Source organism: Eucalyptus grandis, chromosome 6 (genome assembly GCF_016545825.1).
Source record: "Eucalyptus grandis isolate ANBG69807.140 chromosome 6, ASM1654582v1, whole genome shotgun sequence".
Lineage (NCBI taxonomy): Eukaryota > Viridiplantae > Streptophyta > Magnoliopsida > Myrtales > Myrtaceae > Eucalyptus > Eucalyptus grandis.
This window is the reverse complement of record NC_052617.1, coordinates 39,865,822-39,885,972: the sequence shown is the minus strand read 5'-3', so window position 1 is coordinate 39,885,972 and position 20,151 is coordinate 39,865,822. Positions and strand designations below refer to the sequence as shown.

The 20,151-nt window shown below is 38.0% G+C and overlaps 3 protein-coding genes across 3 annotated transcripts; all 3 read left to right on the top strand.

The window, feature by feature from the left end:
- Positions 1–3,079: 3,079 nt before the first annotated feature.
- Positions 3,080–8,336, top strand: LOC120285918 (pentatricopeptide repeat-containing protein At3g12770-like). Its single transcript, XM_039316097.1, is given in 6 exon segments — positions 3,080–3,200; positions 3,407–3,999; positions 4,002–5,858; positions 6,611–6,682; positions 6,975–7,045; positions 7,443–8,336. Coding segments are annotated over 2 exon segments (2,232 nt in total). The 5' UTR covers positions 3,080–3,200; positions 3,407–3,620; the 3' UTR covers positions 5,855–5,858; positions 6,611–6,682; positions 6,975–7,045; positions 7,443–8,336.
- Positions 8,337–8,496: 160 nt separating this feature from the next.
- Positions 8,497–11,129, top strand: LOC104449698 (E3 ubiquitin-protein ligase FANCL). Its single transcript, XM_039316098.1, has 7 exons — positions 8,497–8,571; positions 8,688–8,802; positions 8,920–8,946; positions 9,032–9,103; positions 9,753–9,883; positions 9,975–10,098; positions 10,796–11,129. Exons 2-7 carry the CDS (start codon positions 8,768–8,770, stop codon positions 10,872–10,874), a joined length of 468 nt encoding a protein of 155 aa, XP_039172032.1. The 5' UTR covers positions 8,497–8,571; positions 8,688–8,767; the 3' UTR covers positions 10,875–11,129.
- Positions 11,130–12,207: 1,078 nt separating this feature from the next.
- LOC104449696 (probable aquaporin NIP-type) lies at positions 12,208–14,382 on the top strand. The gene is made up of 5 exons (XM_039314568.1): positions 12,208–12,348; positions 12,460–12,681; positions 13,561–13,758; positions 13,861–13,922; positions 14,027–14,382. Exons 1-5 carry the CDS (start codon positions 12,208–12,210, stop codon positions 14,247–14,249), a joined length of 846 nt encoding a protein of 281 aa, XP_039170502.1. The 3' UTR covers positions 14,250–14,382.
- Positions 14,383–20,151: the final 5,769 nt, after the last annotated feature.

The window sequence follows — 20,151 nt, the reverse complement described above, 5'->3', positions numbered from 1 at the left end:
GGTAGAACTAGGAACCTGAGAATCGGACCGATGGGAACCAATTTGATTTCAGGTTCTAGGATATGTAGGACAGGTTTTGGTTCCAAAAATAACTTGTTCCGATAGGTAGGTTCCTAGTTTCACCTAAAACCAAGAACTTGGAATGTTTTTCTTATTCTATGTCTTCTTGCGATTCTACAACATTATCTAGCGTCCAATGATAAGCGTGTTATTTGAAATTTACTAGTCTGAACTTCCATCTTTGGCGATTTTAATGACTGAAACTTTCACTTTGTTAATGTTTTATAATCTTCCTTTGTCTAATATGAGTCATAATTAAGGGATTGTATCAAATTTTAATCATTATATATGATAAATCATTGCAATCGTTTAATTAAAAGTACATGGAACTTAGCTAGATCTTGGAACTTGTGACAAGATAAGTTCTATGTTCCAAAAATTAGGGAACTTATTCTGATGGATAGGTTCATGATTCTAGGTGAAATTTAAATAGAACTTGGAACTGCTCACTTTTAGTGTTAACTCCGATTTGAATTGTTAGAAATCTAATATTGCCTTTTTTTTTTATTAGTTTATTCAAATTGATGTGGCTCGCTAGTGTGCCGAGTCAACATATAACCCCTAAACAACATCATCCATAAGGTTTGCCCCAAATAAAAGCCCTAAATCGCCAACTTGAAATAAATTCTCAAATGTGAAACCCAAAAAACCATTCAATCAAAAATCGAAACCCTAATCCGGTTTGCCTAAAAAATTAACAACCCATTCTTGCAAATGGAGAACAAGAGCTTCATGAGCGGCTCAAATTCGCTTCAATGAAGGGAATAAGCTTAATATTATTGTTATTGTGGGCTACCAAGTCTAAAGAACTTTTTGGACTTGGTTGAATCTTTGGAGAAAATTCCTTGTACGTGCTAAGTATAAAGAAGGCTCGAAGTGCAAATATTTCCAATCCGAAATTCTTAATTGGAGCAACAAAAGTGATCTTGGAACTACTTGAGGGGTGACATTAATCTCCACCTATATTAACATATGAGTTGGTCGATGTTGACTTAATGCAAGCATAAATCAAGACTTTAGTATCTCTGACCAACCATTTGAAAAATGATATTTTAAAGATGAAAAGTGAAAAGAAAGTGTTATCAATTATTGATTGTGTTGGTGTTATCTTATTTGACTTATTTTATGCTTGAATGTAAAGTAAGTAATAAGAAGAAATTTCTCAACCTACCATAGTCACCAATAGAATATGTAATTGTATTGGAGTAATTTTGAAGTTTAGTTATGTTGCTAGTTTGCTACGACTTTTGGTGGGAATGTTGGTTTGCTGTAAACCTATATACTTTTTGGAAATGAGATTGCAATTCAATTAAACATCTGCTTACATGTGATGTAATGAGCTTTAATGCAGTAATCATTAGTCTTTTGGTGGAAATGGGATTATAATTTAGTCCTTGCGAAAAATAACAATATTAGTTTGCTGTAAACCTTTATTGGTGATCGTCGATTATAGGCTTTAAATAGCCAAATCGTACTCTTTAGAGACTGCCTCCACGCACAAATAAATAAATCTTATCATCTTTCAATTCCTATATCGTAGTCATAACTATAGCTCTCAGATATTCTATTGTTGATTAAATTTTGATGTGTATCTCTGCAGTAGTTTCTGAGTGCTTTGTCGTCGATTAAATTCAACCTTATATCTTTATTTTGTGCACTTCAACGTCAATAAAATTCCATTGAAGTGTATCTACCAATTTCCTTGTGTACCCATAATATTTCCTATCCCGTCTCATTTAATTAAAATTGAAGAAAGATTTTCGGTAAAAGGTATTTGTCGTCGAGGCAAGTTCCAACAAAATATATTTTTTGGCATACTTAGTAAGGCCAATGTGGTTGATTTGAGAAAATACAATACCGAGGACAAGGAATCATCCAGAGCTTGATTATGTTGGGTACCAAACCCAGTAAAAGCATTACTCATTCTGAGATTTCAACCGCTCCTGCATAATAGAGACAAGCCAAGGTGGGAATGTTAACATCTCGAAACATCTTACAGAAGAGCAGACAATGGAATTAGCACTTTGGTGGCTGCCATGAAGAAGCTATTCGAGAAATAGTAATATGAGGTGGCAAATCACACTATGAGACATTTCTTTGATGTGATTAAACCGATGGTCGTTGAAGTGATCGATGATATCATCTCAAGACTTGGGACATCCAATTAGTCCATACCAATACAATCAAGTGATCCCACCACCAGCAAAGATTTTAGAAAAGCTTGAAGAATCCATTTATTTGGTCAACGAAAATGACCAAGTCAATCTAGTCTAGATTAATCTCGTCGATAATAGGCTTGCTAGTTAATCATAACGTCAACAACCAGGACCTAAATCTAGGAGGCAAGAAGGTCGTGCTTATTGGCCTTTTTACCCTGAACCTTGGGGTCAAGAAGGTTAGGTCTATTAGTTTCCGGACATTTAGCAAATGGTAGATATGGTTGCACGACGAATAGGTATTGATAGAGGAATTGTTAGACCAGTGAATGGAAAGTCATATTCCAATTGGGTTGATAATATATGATACCCAAGAGGATTCAAACTACTAATTTTGCCATTTATGCCATCGAAGATGATCAACTGACTCTTGAATACATCGTTCAATTTATTGCCAAACAAATGAATTCCTAAGTCTAGGGGTTGTTTCATTAGTTTTCATCAAAATTGTCTTTACTTGAAGTATGAATTTACCTCATAATTTAATTCATACTTGGGTTGAGATAGAACAATAATTTCATTTTCAATTTTATAGAGAAATACATGAATCATCGGTCACTGATTTGACTAAATTTTTATGCCAATAAGTCTGCTACTCCATTCAAGAGGAGCAGAAATAGACGCCTCACTTCACCTCAAAAGGAAAAAAGAAATCATAAATTTGATGTTCTGTAGATTGTATTTCAATTTTAGGGAAAAATTTGAAAGTCAAAATTTTGTCCATTTATTTCAATTGGCAACGAGAATTTCCAAGTAAAATAAGACAATTACCAAGTCTCGACATTCTGTTGCCAAAGAAGTAGTCGAAAGCGTTAGGAGGGAGAGAGAGAGAGAGAGAGAGAGCTGCAAGTAGGATTGCGAGTTCAGCCGTGGACTGCGCGCGTGATGACGAAGCGAGGGCTTCTCCGAGCTGACATCGCTACAGTATGGCCCCCAGACTCTCTGTGACACTCTGCATCTACTCTCTCTCTCTCTCTCTCTCGCGTCTGCTCATTCTCGGCGTCTTACCGTTTCCGCAAAATTTTCGCAAGTGATTTCGAAACTTTCAATTCATATGTATATGTTTTTTCTTTTTTTTTTTTTTTTTTTAATCTGTTGAGACCACAACTTTTGTTCCCATTGTGATTCAGCGATTCGAGGGTGAGCCTGACGATGCCACACTCTCCATCCTACCCTAAAGATAACGTGATGAGATACATGTAAAACCCGACCCCTACCCCGACAAGACACGATTTTTGACGACAGTTGGATTGAGAGAATACCGTTGGAAGGCGCGAACCAACATGATGGACCCTCCTTGCCTCATTGCCGCAAATTGGGTTCGGAGGTGGTGACTTGACTGTAATGTGCAGGCCGAACCGTGCTGTCCGCCATCTGCGCCGCGGGATGTTGGTTGTTTCCCGCCGTGTCGCCTCGTTTGATGCCGCGAGCATTCTAGCGTCCCGCATTTCCTTTCCTGTCTTCGCGATTCGAATTGTTAGATGTAGCAGTAGTTTGCCTGTCTTCCTAGACGATGACCTTCACGGGACTGGACACTTCGAGAACCGCACGTTGAATCTGGACGAATTTTTCGCTTCTCTCATTGAAAACTCGACGAGCTTAAGACATTTGAATCAAATCCATGCCAAGTTGCTGGTCCTTGGACTGCATAAAGATAGTTTTTTGATCACCAAGCTGGTCAATTGGAGCTCGAACCTTGGAGAAATTCGATATTCCCGTAAGGTGTTGATGAATTTTCTGACCCGGATGTGTTCTTGTGGAATGCTATAATTAGGGGTTACTCAAGGCACAATATGTTCAGTGATGCTATCGAATTGTACTCTGAAATGCTGGGGACTGGCGTCAGTCCGGATGGCTTCACTTTCCCCTACATTTTGAGAGCATGTACTGGCTTGCCTGCTCTTGGAATAGGTAGGTGCGTACATGGACAGGTTTATAGGCATGGTTTTGAATCGGATGTGTTTGTGCAGAATGGTGTTGTGACATTGTATGCCAAATGTGGCAAGGTTGAGCATGCTCGGACTGTGTTTGACCAATTACGTGATAGGACCGTTGTATCGTGGACATCTATGATTTCTGGGTATGCTCAGAATGGCCAACCGATGGAATCTTTGAGAATTTTCAGCCAGATGAGGAAATCAAACGTACATCCTGATTGGATTGCTCTTGTGAGTATTCTTAAAGCATACACTGATATAGAAGATCTTGATCAAGGGAAATCTGTTCACAGTTGTGTCATCAAGATGGGTCTTGAACATGAACCAGACTTGCTTATATCTCTCACAGCTTTTTATGCTAAGTGTGGTCTTGTCACTGTTGCCCGAACATTTTTTGATCAGATGGAGATGCCAAATTTAATTTTGTGGAATGCCATGATTTCTGGTTATTCAAAGAATGGCTATGCTGAGGAAGCTGTGGAGCTATTCCGGGGCATGATCTCTAAAAACATAAAAACAGATACTATATCTGTGTCATCTGCTATTTTGGCATGTGCCCAAGTGGGCTCTCTTGAGTTGGCACGATGGATGGACCAGTACATCTCTAAGAGTGAATTTAGAGATGACATTTTTGTGAATACAGCACTCATTGATATGTTTGCAAAATGCGGAAGCCTGCATTTGGCGCGAAAAACTTTTGATCGTGCACGAGACAAGGATGTTGTCATGTGGAGTGCTATGATTGTGGGATATGGATTGCATGGTAAGGGCCGAGAAGCCATTGATCTTTACCACGAGATGAAGAAAGTTGGTGTGTGCCCAAATGATGTCACCTTTGTTGGACTTCTCACTGCATGCAACCATTCAGGTCTTTTAAAAGAGGGGTGGGAATTTTTCCACAGCATGAGTAGTTATGGGATTGAACCACGTCATCAGCACTATGCTTGCGTGGTCGATCTTCTTGGACGCGCCGGACATTTAAAACAAGCCTATAATTTTATCCTAAAGATGCCCATTGAACCAGGTGTATCTGTATGGGGTGCTCTTTTGAGTGCATGCAAGATTCATCGCAATGTGGCACTGGGTGAATATGCTGCACAACATCTTTTCTCACTAGACCCATATAATATTGGACATTTTGTTCAACTCTCGAATCTCTATGCTTCATTACGTTTATGGGACCAAGTTGCCAAAATACGAGTACTGATGAGAGAAAAAGGTCTCAATAAGGACCTTGGATACAGTTTGATTGAGATCAATGGAAAGCTTCAGGCCTTCCGTGTAGGAGACAAGTCACATCCAAGATCCGAGGAAATATTTGAAGAACTTGAGAAATTGGAGAGTAGGTTGAAGGAGGCTGGTTTTGTCCCCAGTACAGAGTCTGTGATGCATGACTTGATACATGAAGAGAAGGAGCAATTCCTTTGTAATCATAGTGAGAGAATTGCCATTGCGTTTGGATTGATTAGCACTACTCCTGGAACAACACTTCGCATAATAAAAAATCTCCGCGCGTGTGTTAACTGTCATGCGGCAACCAAATTTATATCTAAGCTTGTCAATAGAGAGATTGTCGTGCGAGATGCGAATCGTTTCCATCATTTTAAGAATGGGCTCTGTTCCTGTGGAGACTACTGGTGAGGAGGTATTGATCAGTCACATAATCTTGTTTTCTCCTCAGTAGAGGAAAGAAAGAACAAGTACGACTAGTTATTATGGCTTCTCTGGCTGTGTTTTGTTCTTGTCTGGCCTGTCAAGATAGTTCTGGAACTTATGTAAAACTTGGGGCATATACATGGGCTGATTTCAGTGGTGGTAGCACCACAGCAAAGTTTTAATGCCCTTTCAGAGAGAGCTTATTTCACTTTTGTTGTATGAGGGTTTGTTGTTGCTTTCCTTAGTGCAAGTAAGCAGAACTGATTCAAATTATTACCTACTTGAAGAAATAGTTACTCTACATACTAACAAATACCATTTATCTGGTTGCAATTTGAAGTGGAAGTAACTTCCTCAATTGAAATCAAATTTCACTATTTCCTATTCCAATTCCCAAAGTTTGTTGATCTTTTTCAACAATTTGTTGTCCTTTATTATTTTCATGACAATCAATCAAAGATTCTGAGTATTTTTTAAGACAAGCTCGTCACCTCGAGCGGCCAAGCTGATGTTGCATGCATTTTCTCGTTCTGGGTTATGTTTTATATATTGATTATTTTAATGACATATGCACATGTTTCACATTGTTCCTTGCATTTGACACAACCAAGCATATTTTTACACACGAGATTTCCTATAAGGAACCTTGGATGCAGAAGTGTTCACGCAATTTGGCCATCTTAACAACAGCATTGTTGAACTCTGCATGTGAATGACGGACACTCTTTCTTAAAACTACAGGAATGTGCTGGACAAATTAGATGCAGAGAGCTGGCGAACTCATCTTCTTTTTGCCGCAAATTGTATTCAGAGGTGACCAAAGTGTAATTTGCATATGTATTTCTCTAAATATTTGCTTGCTGGCACACATTTTTGGAAACTCTCATTGTATCTTGTTTAAGTAGCTTCATCATTATGAAAAGGCCAATATGCTTGCAATTCACAGCAATATGCTAGTTCTTTTTCTTCTGAGCTTGTTTCACTATTCTATCTGGGGGAGGATATTTTTGTTCAAGATAAATGATTCTCTTTTCCTCTTGGAGGCATTATAAATTCTTTTTGTTACCTTGACATGAAAAGTGGATAATTTGCTATTTATCTGCAGATCGAAGATGTTGGATGGGAACATTTGGTGAGACTAGGTGACAATTTAACATTTCTCAGCTTCCGTATCTTGTAAGTTGCATCTGCTGATAATTATTCATCTATTTTTCAAAGATGGAGCTATTCAGCATTTCTTTTAACCATTTCATCTTACCTGAAATTTTCACCTTCACCTTCACCTTATGCACAATCGTAATTCCTATACCTTTTGTTGTGCCTTTTGACTGATTCTCAGTTGGCTTCTGTGTTTTTTAATATTATTTAGTAATTTTTAAGATTTGGGATCGTAAGAAAGGAGACAAAAGCACAAAGGGCTACATTTTTATCGCTTGAGTTGATGCAAGATTAATATACTCTACTTATGGAGCATAGAGCAATAATCTATTTAACATCCAAATTTCTAAGTACCTTACTTATGGTACCTAACACTTATCTAACTAGTATTCTTCAACACTCTTCCTCAATTTAGGGCATTTCCAGCCTGAAACTAATGTGATGGAACAATTAATCTCCTCTCCAGCTGTGGACCTCCTTCACACCTCTTGCAGGTGCACCATTCACAGTCTGTCCATCATTGCTGGTTGTTGCTCATCATCCACCATTGAGTTCACTTGTCTATTCTCTCTTCATTGTCCATCAAGTTCTAGGCATCCACTAAATTACCTATGCTTTTGTTGTCTTTGGTTATGAAGCTAGCTTCTTCTGATCTTTTGCAGTTTTCTGGGTCTTTGTTTCACTTTTTTTTTTTTTTTTTTTTTTTTTTTTTTTGGGTTGAAGGGTCTTTGTTTCATTAACAAAGAACTCCTTTATAGTGAAAAGGAAAAAAAGAAAGAGAAAGAAAGAGAGAGGAGGTGTCAGCCTTTTGTATATGGTTCTTTCCTTCGGTGCTTCATCAGTTAGATCTGATTTTGACTTGGTCATGCTTTGTCTTTTATGTAAGGTCTGGCTTGTACTCCTGCTGTAGTCTTTATCTGGTTTGATATGGCCACATCCATGTAAGGTGTGCCTACACTTGCTGCTGTTGGAGATAAAATCTCTTCTATTATTGACAGTTGAAGAAAGTTGTAGCTATGTTGCTGTTTTTATCGTCTGTGCTTAATAACTTTAACTTTTAGTGCTACTGATTTTTTGGTTAAGTATCTTGGATAAGCTTGTCTTAATGGTTCTTGTCTTAATGGTTCTTGTCTTTCTTAGTTTCAAATATGTATACGCATACACACTTTGACAGGGGGCAGTGTGTTCATGCATATTTTTTTGGTTAAGGATTTTCCTTCTGCTTGTTTTTACTAGTTCTACTGGATATTACCTGTTTTTCCTTCACCTCTCCTGTAACCCTCAAAGTCTTCAACTTTTTGACAAATCAATTACAAGGGATGCAAGCGAAAGGGTTCATGTCATGGAAGTTCAAGTGGATAAAACTTACCCCCAATGCCCTCCTTCTATCTCGGGGGTCAGTATTTTTATTTTTGATCATGTCTAATTTCCTTTTCTGAGGTCATAATACTCGCTAAACCTCTTGCCAGGATGTACCATATATTCCTAAAATAGAATGGTCAGCGACTTCGAGATTGAAGGATGCTGTGATTCAGTTCAAAAAGGTACATATCTAGGTTGTTAGCTGAAGGTTTTGATTAGTTTTTTCTGCCGTTTGAGAAACCCTATCTTCTTTAGGGACAAATTTATAAGGATGTTAATTTGTCAATTACAAATTTAGCATGTGGATTCTCTTGAGGACTTTTGGTCCACATTGGATGACATTGACAACTCTCTTTGGGTTGTTGATCCTAAGTTTCCATGCCGAGCTATGTGCCATCGTCTAGTCAATATAGGTGATTCCTCTTTTCTCCAACATCAAACTATATCTTCATATTCTGTCCTTAATCTAACTCCAATGTTTCTTCTTTCTTCCTGCAAGGAAATGATTGCATTGTCATGTTATCTATAAGTGCGCAGAATCCTAAAACTGTTCCAGAGTAAGAATCGATTCTGAATTACAACTGCTGCTGGTACCGTGGACTTGTTTTGTGCTGCCAACAACTTCAATTTGTACTTCTGTAGGTGCCGCTTCATGGGTCCAGATTCTAGTATAAGCCCTTTGAGAAAGGCGTGGAGCAGAAACTGCAAAAAATGGTACTTGTCTACTTAACTAATATATTTTACCATGAGGGAGAGATCAAATGAAATCTGACCGTAAATCATTGATGAAGACGAATATTATCAAAGCAGCTGGACATGACTCTACGAGGGTTTGTAGTTTTTCACAAGGACTTAGGAGGGAGGGGGGAGGAAGGGAGAGAGAGAGCTGAGCATGGCTCTACCAGGAATGGCTTAAGAGGGAGGGCAGGAGGGAGGGAGGGATGGATGGATGGATGGATGGGCATGGCTCTACAAGGGTTTGTAGATTTTCACAGAAGGGCCTTGAATTGGAACTGAAGGTTTTGTACTCCCTTGCTGCCTTCTTGACCAATGACCATATTAAGATTATGTTTGTCTTGCTTGTGTTATGCCTAAGCTGACCAAATATTTGGTGAAGAGTTTAATGCTTTGATATCATTGAAGTAATGACTAGAGAAATGATCTTTTAGAGAGAGGGGAGGGAGGGAGTTTCCTATTATTCTGCTCTATATAGGTCCAACCGTCAGCACAGTGCTATGGATCTGGAACTGTTAAACAATCATATCGGCCTCAATTTGAAACAATCTATTTCTTTCAATTCTTATACGAGTGGACCTATCTTGTTACAGTCGCTTATTTCATTATCTGCACTTCTCTGTTATAGGATGCCAGAAAAACCTTTTCGAGATAATCTGGTCTGTATTTTTGGGTTTGAACTACCAAAGGGCCCAGATACAGAGAAGGATGAGCAGCAAGTGGAATGTGGAATATGTTATGCTCAGCATCTTCCCATTGGTAATACCTTCTCAGATGCTAATACATGCATAGGACCAAAACCATGAGTTGATACTGTCTCACCTTATAATTTTCTGTTACCTACTTGTAGAGGATGAACTTGGAACCAAGAGTGGATGCGCGACGGACTACCAGTGTGATAATGCGAACTGCAGCAGAGCTTTTCATAGTCTTTGTCTAATAGACTGGTTACGGTCTATCACCACAACTAGGCAGTAAGTTGACTTTTCCTAATCCCATGCCTTTTCTTTTACCTACTTCATGCATGAAAATAGCTTCAACCATTTTAGTTCATCTAGGATGATACTAAGCAGTTTGGCCTATGCTCTTGGAGGCTGCTTCTGACCTTCCCCTCATAGCAAGCTCTTTGAATAGTAGAGGTTGAACAAGAACACAGAACTTTTGCTGCGGCGGTCTACACTACTTTTTGAATTATGCACCACATGTAATTTCAAAAAGTGACTATGGTTTGCTTTTGGAGGACAGATTCGAGCATTACATGTGCATATTTTGGCTTTGCTCACTAAACTGTCACAGATCTGGACAAATCATCTTTTTTTTTTTTTTTCCTTCTTGAAACAAATTATCTGTTGAAAAGTAACAAGCCTGCACAATTCAGTGGTTGGTTTTATATTTTTGAACTGGGTACTTGCCAAAGCCATACCATTAGGACTTCATAACCACTGCAAAGTCACTAGTCTGTCATAAGTTATTTTGATCCGAGTTCTTGAAAAATTTAGACTCTCCTGCAGTCTCATTGTCCATGAGGCCCTCCCCCTTGATCTGTTCACTGCACTGCCCATTACCAAATGACTTCCGCCTGCACCTTCTATGTCTGTGGTGCCTGTCCATCTCCTCTCCTTGTTTTGCTTGCAGTGAATTTGAGCTGTTGTTCGCGTGTTGTTGCCGCAGGTCATTTGATGTTCTCTTCGGAAGTTGTCCGTATTGTTCTGAGCCAATTGCTGTCAAAATCAACAACACTAGGAGTTAAGTCAATGCATCACTATGAGAAGAGACATCATGCTAGTGAGTTTTGGGTGGGAATGAGCACCTTCCTCCCCCTAGAATCAATCCCTTCAAGTATTTCATCCACAACCCTTTGTCTATGGCATGATTTCGTACGACTTAACGAGAGAGACCGTTATTTTTGTACGCATTCGGCTTTTGACCTATTTCTCCTTTTACACTGCTCAATTCATATCGTCTTATCCGTCATTATCTACATCAAAATTATTTCCTCATGAAAGAACAATTTTTCAAATGCATAACTCTTGCAATGCTTAAATTGTAAACGATTCGTGTTTGACCTCATTATCGATATGATACTCAAACCTTGGCCAACTTCGACGACATGCCCTTGTCCTCATAACGATGTTTTGGCTCGCTAAATCACTTATTCTACCTCTTAATCGATTGCGACATACATTTCATTTGTGGAAACTTAGTCTAATACTTACCCGTGTGTTACGCCAAAAGATCTCTCCTACCTGAAATCTTGACAAGTTTTTTTGTTTTTTTAATTTAATAACCATAATTCAAACAACAAAATTGTATCTCAATGAAAATAGCATCGAAAACCCCATTAACCCAAAGGTATTTGCATTTTGAAAAGAAAAACAGCACAAAAGTTTAATCTTGAGTAACCATAATTCAAACAATCGAAAAAGTTCAGTTCACTTCTTTAAATCGTCACAACTTACAAGCACGGTGCACATTCGCATGGGAGGGGCTGAAAGGACCTCATCAAATGGAGTTCTTACGTTATGTGATTTGTTCATTTAACCAATTCTGATTATTTCATTTTCAAAAATTGGGATTATATCAACGTCAATCAGATCATGTTTGCAAATCGAGAGAAGGGGATAAGTGAAGGAAGTGGCCAAGGCAATCCCTTGTGTCACAAATTACTAGGGCAATCTTCTTATTGGGCAAAATTGATTTACTCATATTTTGAAAAGATTAAATGTAACCCAAATATGCAAACAAAGTAGAAACGCAATCACTTAAAATGAGATCCTGTTGAAAAAAAAATTGAGAATGAAGAACCATCACTCATTTTTTTAACATAATTTCAAAGATAGAGTAGAGATAATTATTTAAAATAGATATTAATTTTGAGTAGATAATGTTTTTAAAAGACTAAACAATTTCCCTATCCGGATAAACCTCACTTAGCTAATTTCAAGCTCCCACTTACCCATGACCAACACTAAATCCACGATATTCTCTCTCAACTATCTCCTTGGCAAAACTGCCTGACAAGTCTCTTCTTTAACTCTTTCCATAACACATCCTCTTCTCTATATCCATTCTCTACGTATTCTATGGCGACGAGGGTCAACGAAGTTCAGGAGTCGGAGATTTCGAGCATGGAGGACGGCGGAGCCACCTCTGCCGAGCACACCTCCGGCGGCTTCATTGGCTGCTGTCGTCGCCGCTGGTCGTCGCCACCGGGCAAAAGGTTCGCATTCCATCTATAGTATATGGTGCTAACGATTAAAGCCTTCTCTTTAGCCATCTTCTCTTGACGTGGTCGCTTTCAATGGCTTCTGCATGGCTCTTGTGTGTAAAAAAAGTTGATAGCGGAGGTGATCGGCACATACTTCGTCGTCTTCGCCGGCTGTGGCTCCGTCGCCGTGAACAAGATCTACGGGCAAGTGACGTTCCCGGGGATATGCGTGACGTGGGGGCTCGTCGTCATGGTCATGATCTACACGGTCGGGCACATCTCCGGCGCCCACTTCAACCCAGCCGTCACCATCACCCTCGCCGCGTTCCGGCGGTTTCCGTTTTGGGAGGTGAGTGGCCATAGTTTCAAATTCTGTGTTTCATATATTCGGATTGAATGCTCATTAGTATCGTGAATTGCAAGGGAAATGCGAATGGTCCTTTGGTGGATTAAACCGTTAGAGAGATTCTGGCAATTTTCTGTTGCATTGGCTACTTCTTCGGGAGAGGAACATACGAAAATATGTAGTTTCTTAATGAATCTTGCCCAATTGTGCATGGAGAGATGGGGCAAAAGATTACACTTTGATTTTGAGTTTAAAGCGAACCGTGATTAGCTAAAAATAGATGCTATGCTGGCTTAATTCTTAAAAAAGCACCAACTTTAACACGATTCTCAAGTCTGGAATTTTCTTTCCCTCGTAAAAAACTTTAGCTCAAGCCTCGCTTTTGGTCTATATTTTATCTTGTAAAGAAGCATAAGCTAACTTGGATCCCAATTCTGACCCAATTTCTTTTTTTTTTTTTTTTAAATCTCATTTTAGTTGTTACCACCATCATCTAAAATTTGTGAGACAAAAAAAAAGGGTTAGTGCGAGAATTGGGACTTGAACAACAAAAAAAAAAACTATGGGCTAGGATTGAGTTTCGAGTTAAAGTTGGTGCTTTTTAAGGAAATTAAGCCATGACATACTAAGAAATTGAAGATTTATTGAGTTATGTCATGCCAGCAAATCATATATTACATTCAATGTAATTTGGGAAATTAATATAAAAGAAAGTTCACTTTTTCCCATTGCCGGGTTAAAAAGCGAAACATTTAATCTCAGCAAATTGCTGCTCGTCTACATGTTCACAAGTATCATCTTATTTGGACTATCATTGGCATTCCAATAATATTAGCAGCAGATTCTCAGACCTCGAAATTGGATATGGGGGTATATGTGTAGGTTCCACTGTACATAGCAGCTCAGCTCACGGGATCGATACTCGCGAGCGCCACGCTCGCCGGAATCTTGGAGGTGACTCCTAACGCCTTCTTCGGGACGGTACCGGCTGGATCCAGCGGCCAATCCCTAATGGTCGAGATCATCATCACCTTCCTCTTGATGTTCGTCATCTCCGGCGTCACGACCGACAATAGAGCGGTCTGCTTCCCCAACACGAACTGATTACATTCCTACTTTTTTCATCAACTGATCTGATGGTAATCTAGGGCTTAAAAGACTCGTGTACTGATGTTTTGACAGAGAGGAGAACTTGGAGGAATCGCCGTAGGGATGACAATAATGCTGAATGTCTTCGTCGGTGGGTGAGTCTCTGATCCAATTTCATTTTAGTTGCCCGCGTCCCAAAGTCCAGATGGATTCCAACCAAAACTCGGTTTGATTTGTTTCGACTCGATTCGATTCACAGACAGGTATCGGGAGCTTCGATGAATCCGGTGAGGAGCCTCGGACCGGCCATCGTGAAGCACACATACACGGGGATCTGGGTGTACGTGGTCGGGCCGATCGTAGGAGCCCTGGCCGGGGCGTTCGCGTACAATCTAATCCGGTTCACGGACAAGCCGCTCCGGGACATCGCCAAGAGCAACGCCCTCCTCCGGACCATCTCCATGAGCAACACCAGCCCATGAGAAGATCGGGAAGAGCATGCAAGCCAAGCGATCCGGTCCCGTGCCCTCCGCTTCATTAGCTTGTTTCATATTCGTCTCGTTATTTTCTCTTAGAACACGAACTGAGAAGTTAAACTTTTTAGGTGACTTTAGTACAGACCCAAATTTGTCTTATTAATTTCGCGGGCTACGTGCTATTATTTTTACTTATATGATTTGCCTCCAAACTAATTCTCCTGCTTCTACAGTGCTAGCAAATTATTGTCGTGATGGAGAAATAAGCTGGAAATGGTCGGTTGTTTTTAACATACAAAAGAAGAAGAAGATTTTACGTGGCCAATAACTCGTTCATCTAATTACTTGTATGCTATGTAGCATCTATACATAATACAATATGCCAACACATCATTTTCAAAAGATAAAGAATTTCAATATGTTAAAATATGTATATGTTGGGAATATGATTTCGAATTTGGTAGAATAATGAAGTAAAATCTGTAAAATTTTTAGATGATTAAGTAGGACTTTGAGGCGTGATATTATTTTTTTAAGGATTATTTGCCCCATGAAATTTCTAATGGTCACCGGCAAATTTCATTCAGGATACAACAAAGTTTCAAATGAGAATACTATATAGCAATTTTAGTATTTCTCCAAGGTCTTTCATGAGAAACAATTAGAAACAATGGATATAGTTTCTTTCGAAAGAAAATGAAAAAATGGAAGAAACAATTAGAAACTACAAGAAACAATGGCTGTAGTTTCTTTCGAAAGAAAATGAAAAAATGGAAGAAGATATGTGTTTGATCTCAAAACAAACATTCTTATCTTTGTCGAAGGTTGCAAAATGAATCTCAAAGGTTATGTTGAAAAACATAAAAAAATTCAGAATTAAATAAATAATAAATAATCATAAATTTTCGTGAACAATATATTATTTTAACGAGATTTATAGTTAATTTTTTATATAAATAAATCCGAATTTTCAATAAATAAAATAATGATCGTCGTTAGTGCCAAATATTGTCCACGTGCACACTTACATCTTTTCGATGTGGGACAATACATCTCTTCATTTGTTTTATAAACAAACTACCAACAATCCCCCACTTTTGTTTATAAAACAAAAACAAGAAATAAAAATTTAGAAATATACAGCCAAAATTTCCATGAAATTAATATACATATAAAGGTCTCTTTCGAGTTAAACCTTTACTTAGTGCAAGTATTTCAAAGCTCCATTAAAGTGATAAGTAGCTCGGCTTTAAACTTGTACCTTTATATAATAGAACCGGACATACCGCACATACATTAACCTCTTGTTTCAGCGAGAAATTTTATATTACTCCACACTATGCCTGTTTCACGAGTTTTCTAAAAAGCAACTCTAACTTTCGTAAGAAGTGGCATCACTTCTAAACTCATATAGGTGAAGTATTTATAATGTGCTTTTGTTACTTTTAACACATTACAAATTTGTACTGTACTTCATTAAGAATTCAATCCCATCTACAAAACGTAACAGACGATACTATACTGACTTATCATATTAGGCTACGTCAGTATCTCACATTCGATAACTTGTTCTTTATCCATTAAACTTCATAATTATGGATGTTTTAGAAAAATGTTGAGTTACCATTGGTAATTTCAATTAAAGAGTTTCAGCCCTGTTTCATATGAGATTATTTTTACCATGTCTTTTAATAAAGCCTTTGTCAATGAATTAACAATATTATTATTTGACCTCACATAAACAATTGTTATGATACAATCTTTAATCAATTGTCTCACATATTCATGTCTTAGACTAATATGTCTAGATTTACCATATAGGTGTTACTATAAGCTTTTGTCAAAGTAGCTTGACTATCTTAATGAATGGAAATAAGAGGCATAGGACTAGGTCATAATTTAATATCCAACAATAAATTCCTAATTTATTCGGCCTCTTTCCCAATTGCCGCTAAAGCAACAATTCAAATTCCATAGTTGGGTGAGTTATGTACATTTGTTTCTTGCTTGTCCAAGAAACAACTCATTCACATAATGTGAAAATCCATCTAGTAATAGATTGTTTATTTCTCACACCTGTAACCTAACTAACATCAGCATATCCTTCTAATATACCTGGATAATTATTATAGAACAATCCCAAATTTTAGTTCTCAATAATAATCAAATTTTCGGGTTATAACTTTCCGATGTTTTATACTTGGATTACAAATATATGTACTTAACTTATACGGAATAAGTAATATCGGATCTAGTATAATGTATCGCATACATTAAAGACCTTATAACACTTGCATATTCAAATAGTGCTATTGCTTTACTGGTATTATAATTTAATTTAATACTATAATCAAATGGGTTACTTATTTCTTTGAAGCCAAAATGTTTAAATATATTTAACATTTTTTCCATGTCATCACTTTATCTCAAAGAATAACTCCCATTACATTTTTAACTTTTTAAGTACCCAAGCTTCTCTACTTGGCCAAACAACCCAAAGTCCGCACCACTTTATGGCCAAAGAATTCGTTTTTTATGGTGGAAAAGTCTTTTGAGTTAAATGTGTTTTCCAAAATGCAAACCGTGTTTGGTAAATTGTTGTTTTCCAAAATGCAAACCACTTTATCTCATTTCTATGAAAAATAAATAAAAAAGGAGACATCACTTTATCTCAAAGAATAACTCCCGAGGTCGCGCGAAGCCGCCTCAACCTCTGAGAACCTTGATTGGCCATCGTGAGGCTACGCAACCCTTGCCTAAGGTCAAGGGACTGCGAGGGCCGCGCCGAGGCCGCGCGACCTCGGCGAGGGTCGCGCCCGAGGCCGCGCGACCCCGATCAGCCCGTCGCCAAGGCTACGCAACCCTCGCCTCGAGGTCACACAACCTCGGCGAGGGCCACGCTTGGCCTCGCGCGACTCGCCGGCGGTCGCGCGACCCGAGCAGCTGCCATGGGCCACCCTCGACGGAGAAGATGAACAAGACTCCTCACAAGGGCAAAAACGGAAAAACAAAATGTTCGTAAGGATAATTTCGAAAAAAAATACATGAACAGTACCCCGAGCTTACCGAGAAACCTGAAATGCCCAAGGCTTCAAAAGGCAAGTTTGGAGCCAAAGGTGTTTGCAATTTTTTTTTATCAAACACCCATTTTTAGCCCAAAGGGCTTTGGAAGCCTAAAGTGGCTTGGAAAAGCCAAATCCAAACGCAGCCTAAATACCCAAGCTTCTCTACTTGGCCAAACAACCCAAATGTAGGATTGACATGCCCATTCATGGTAAGTCCACACCGCTTTATCTCATTTCTATGAAAACTCCTCGGTCTCAAGCCATGCATTCGCATTTTACATTCATGTAGATCAATTCCGGGCCAAAGATGGAATTATCCAAAAACTTGTCTCTGTTTATTAAGTTATTGGTCCAACAGCCTAACTCTAGTGCTCCCAATTGTGCGTAAGCATTGAGTAACCCAACCATGACACAACTATCAAGGCATTTAGTTCACATAAGTCACTAAGTACCAAATCCATAAATCCGTATTCCTTTTAAGACTATGAAATGGTTTCGGCTGTAATGAACTCAAATTGAAAAATGCCTAAATAAATTGCATCATACAATTCGCTTCATATCAATAAAATGCACCCTACTTATGTGCACCTCTAGGAAGGTAACTTTCTATTAAGGATCCGTTCGTTTCGCGGAAAATAGGCCATTTCCGGAAAATGTTTTCCTACAAGTCATTTTGCAGGAAAATGGCAATATTTTCTTGTGTTTGGCTAAAATCTGAAAATGTTTCGGAAAATATTTTTTGGTGTTCGGTAAGGAAAATATTTTCCACTCATCAGATTGGCAAGTGCGAGCATCAAGGTCGAGGCTCGCTTGATCGACGAGTGCGAGCTTGAGATTGACGACCTTGAGGTTCACTGGAGCCAAGAAAGAAGAAGATGGGAAACAAAGAAAAAGAAAAAAGGAAAAAAAAAAAAAAAGAAAAGAAATAGAAAATTAAAAATAATTTGAATAAAAATAAAAATACAATTTAAAAATAATTCGATTAAAAAAAGAAAGAAGAAGAAGAAATGGGAGGAGGAAGTGAGGATTTGTAAATGTGTGAGATAAGAGAGATCAAGTGAGGAAACTTTTTCCCCAATTTAGAAAACTTTTTCCTTTCATGGAAAACATTTTCCTCTAGGAATTCATTTTCTATGAAACAAACGCCGGAAAATCCGGAACATTTTTAACGAAACGAACAGAGCTTAAATCATAGGTGACCCAAAGTTATGCGCACGCCAATGTTGTCTCCTTTACACATGCAGACAACATCCAATCATAATCAATCAATAATTACTTTGAAAGAGACCCATTAAGAACATATTTCAGGTTATATCACAAAACCATGTGACCTCACCAAAAAGATAGATGACCAAGCAATGTCTTTAGCAAACAACAGATTGCACGGAACTACGGTTGGAAGTCCAAGTCATAAATTGCTAGAATTCTAAAGACACCTTCCAGTTCTAGTTCAAAATTCACACACTCATGTCAATCTCGTAATGCATTGCCATTGAACTCACCTTTCTTGGTCAATTGCCTACAATGATCAGTAGCCCAAGCATACACACACGTACCATTTTCTTGTTACGGAAGTCTTAAATAGAGGCATATATCGCATCTCTTCAATTTTATCATTATCCCACATATGGAATTGAACACCCATGCCAAAAGATGACTAAAGACTAAAAGCAAGTATGAAACCATCAATAACAACTAGTGTAGCAGTTTACGTGCTAAATATGGAGATAAAAATATCGCATACCTTAGCATATAAGCTGATAAGCAAAAAGCAATACCTCAGTACATTCTCAAGTAATCCTCTAAAACATCCATGAATGACCCAACAACATTTGCCTTCACTTGCACTGGAGAATCGGCATACGGATAAGCCACGTTAGGAATGCCATTGGAATGGTAATAATTTTTTTTTTTTTGGGCTTCGTAAACTTCAACTCGCGCGCAGTGCTAACCACAATTGTCCCATCTGTGGGTGCAATGACCCCCTTCTATTCCTGAGTTTGATCAGTGCCACCAATGCGACACCAATTTGCGAACATAGGAACGTTCCGGTCAAATCTACTTGTGCCATCCACAGAAAAGTGAAGCAATACTCTAGAAAAGAGTATCACTTGTTGATGGATTGGCAATTGGATCAACGATAAAAGCTTTGGTTATCGTTGATGATCGAAGTTACAGCCGACGAAAAAAGTTTTGATGGAGATGCAGTCGCTTCAGGCTCTCAACCAAGCAGAGCACGCCTTGTGCTATTTCAAAATTGCAGCCGATGGCGATGAGCAATGATCATCAGCATCCATGGAAGCCATCGAATAATATCCCTAATCCTTAAAAAATGTGACATTACGTTTTAAAGTCTGATTTGATTACTCTAAGAATCCGACTTCATTATTCTTCCAAATTGAAATCATATTTTTCCAATAGTATATTAAATATATTTTTTATATACATAATGAATTATCATTTTTGTAATTATTTCAATCAATTAATTTGATTTAAATTCATAAATAAATAAATAAATAATAAAAAGCTTAGAATGAATTTACACTAAAAATATCAATGCATAATTTATTAATATTATTAATTGTTTCAATTTGACAAATTTAACTTCATTCCAATAATGCATAAAATTTGAAGGAAGAAAAAACAAGCAATTCACATTCTAGACTCGCATATCGTGTTTGAAGAGAAAAGAAAAGAAAACTTAATAAGTGAATAGTGTATCACGGGAAATGAGAGTAAAAAAGAAAATAAGATTATGTTTTTCTTCTTTCTCCATGTTTTATTATTTTATTATTTTTCACATATATACATTTTGAACTCTCATTTATTTAAAGCTTTTAAAA

Excerpts from the sequence above, each read along its gene's own strand:
- LOC104449698 (XM_039316098.1), top strand. The coding sequence starts at position 8,768 with ATGCCGAGCTATGTGCCATCGTCTAGTCAATATAG. Across the intron at positions 8,803-8,919 it reads CCATCGTCTAGTCAATATAG|TGCGCAGAATCCTAAAACTG; the intron begins GTGATTCCTCTT and ends GTTATCTATAAG. Across the intron at positions 9,884-9,974 it reads TGCTCAGCATCTTCCCATTG|AGGATGAACTTGGAACCAAG; the intron begins GTAATACCTTCT and ends ACCTACTTGTAG.
- LOC104449696 (XM_039314568.1), top strand. The coding sequence starts at position 12,208 with ATGGCGACGAGGGTCAACGAAGTTCAGGAGTCGGAGATTTCGAGCATG. Across the intron at positions 12,682-13,560 it reads GGCGGTTTCCGTTTTGGGAG|GTTCCACTGTACATAGCAGC; the intron begins GTGAGTGGCCAT and ends GTATATGTGTAG. Across the intron at positions 13,923-14,026 it reads CTGAATGTCTTCGTCGGTGG|ACAGGTATCGGGAGCTTCGA; the intron begins GTGAGTCTCTGA and ends TTCGATTCACAG.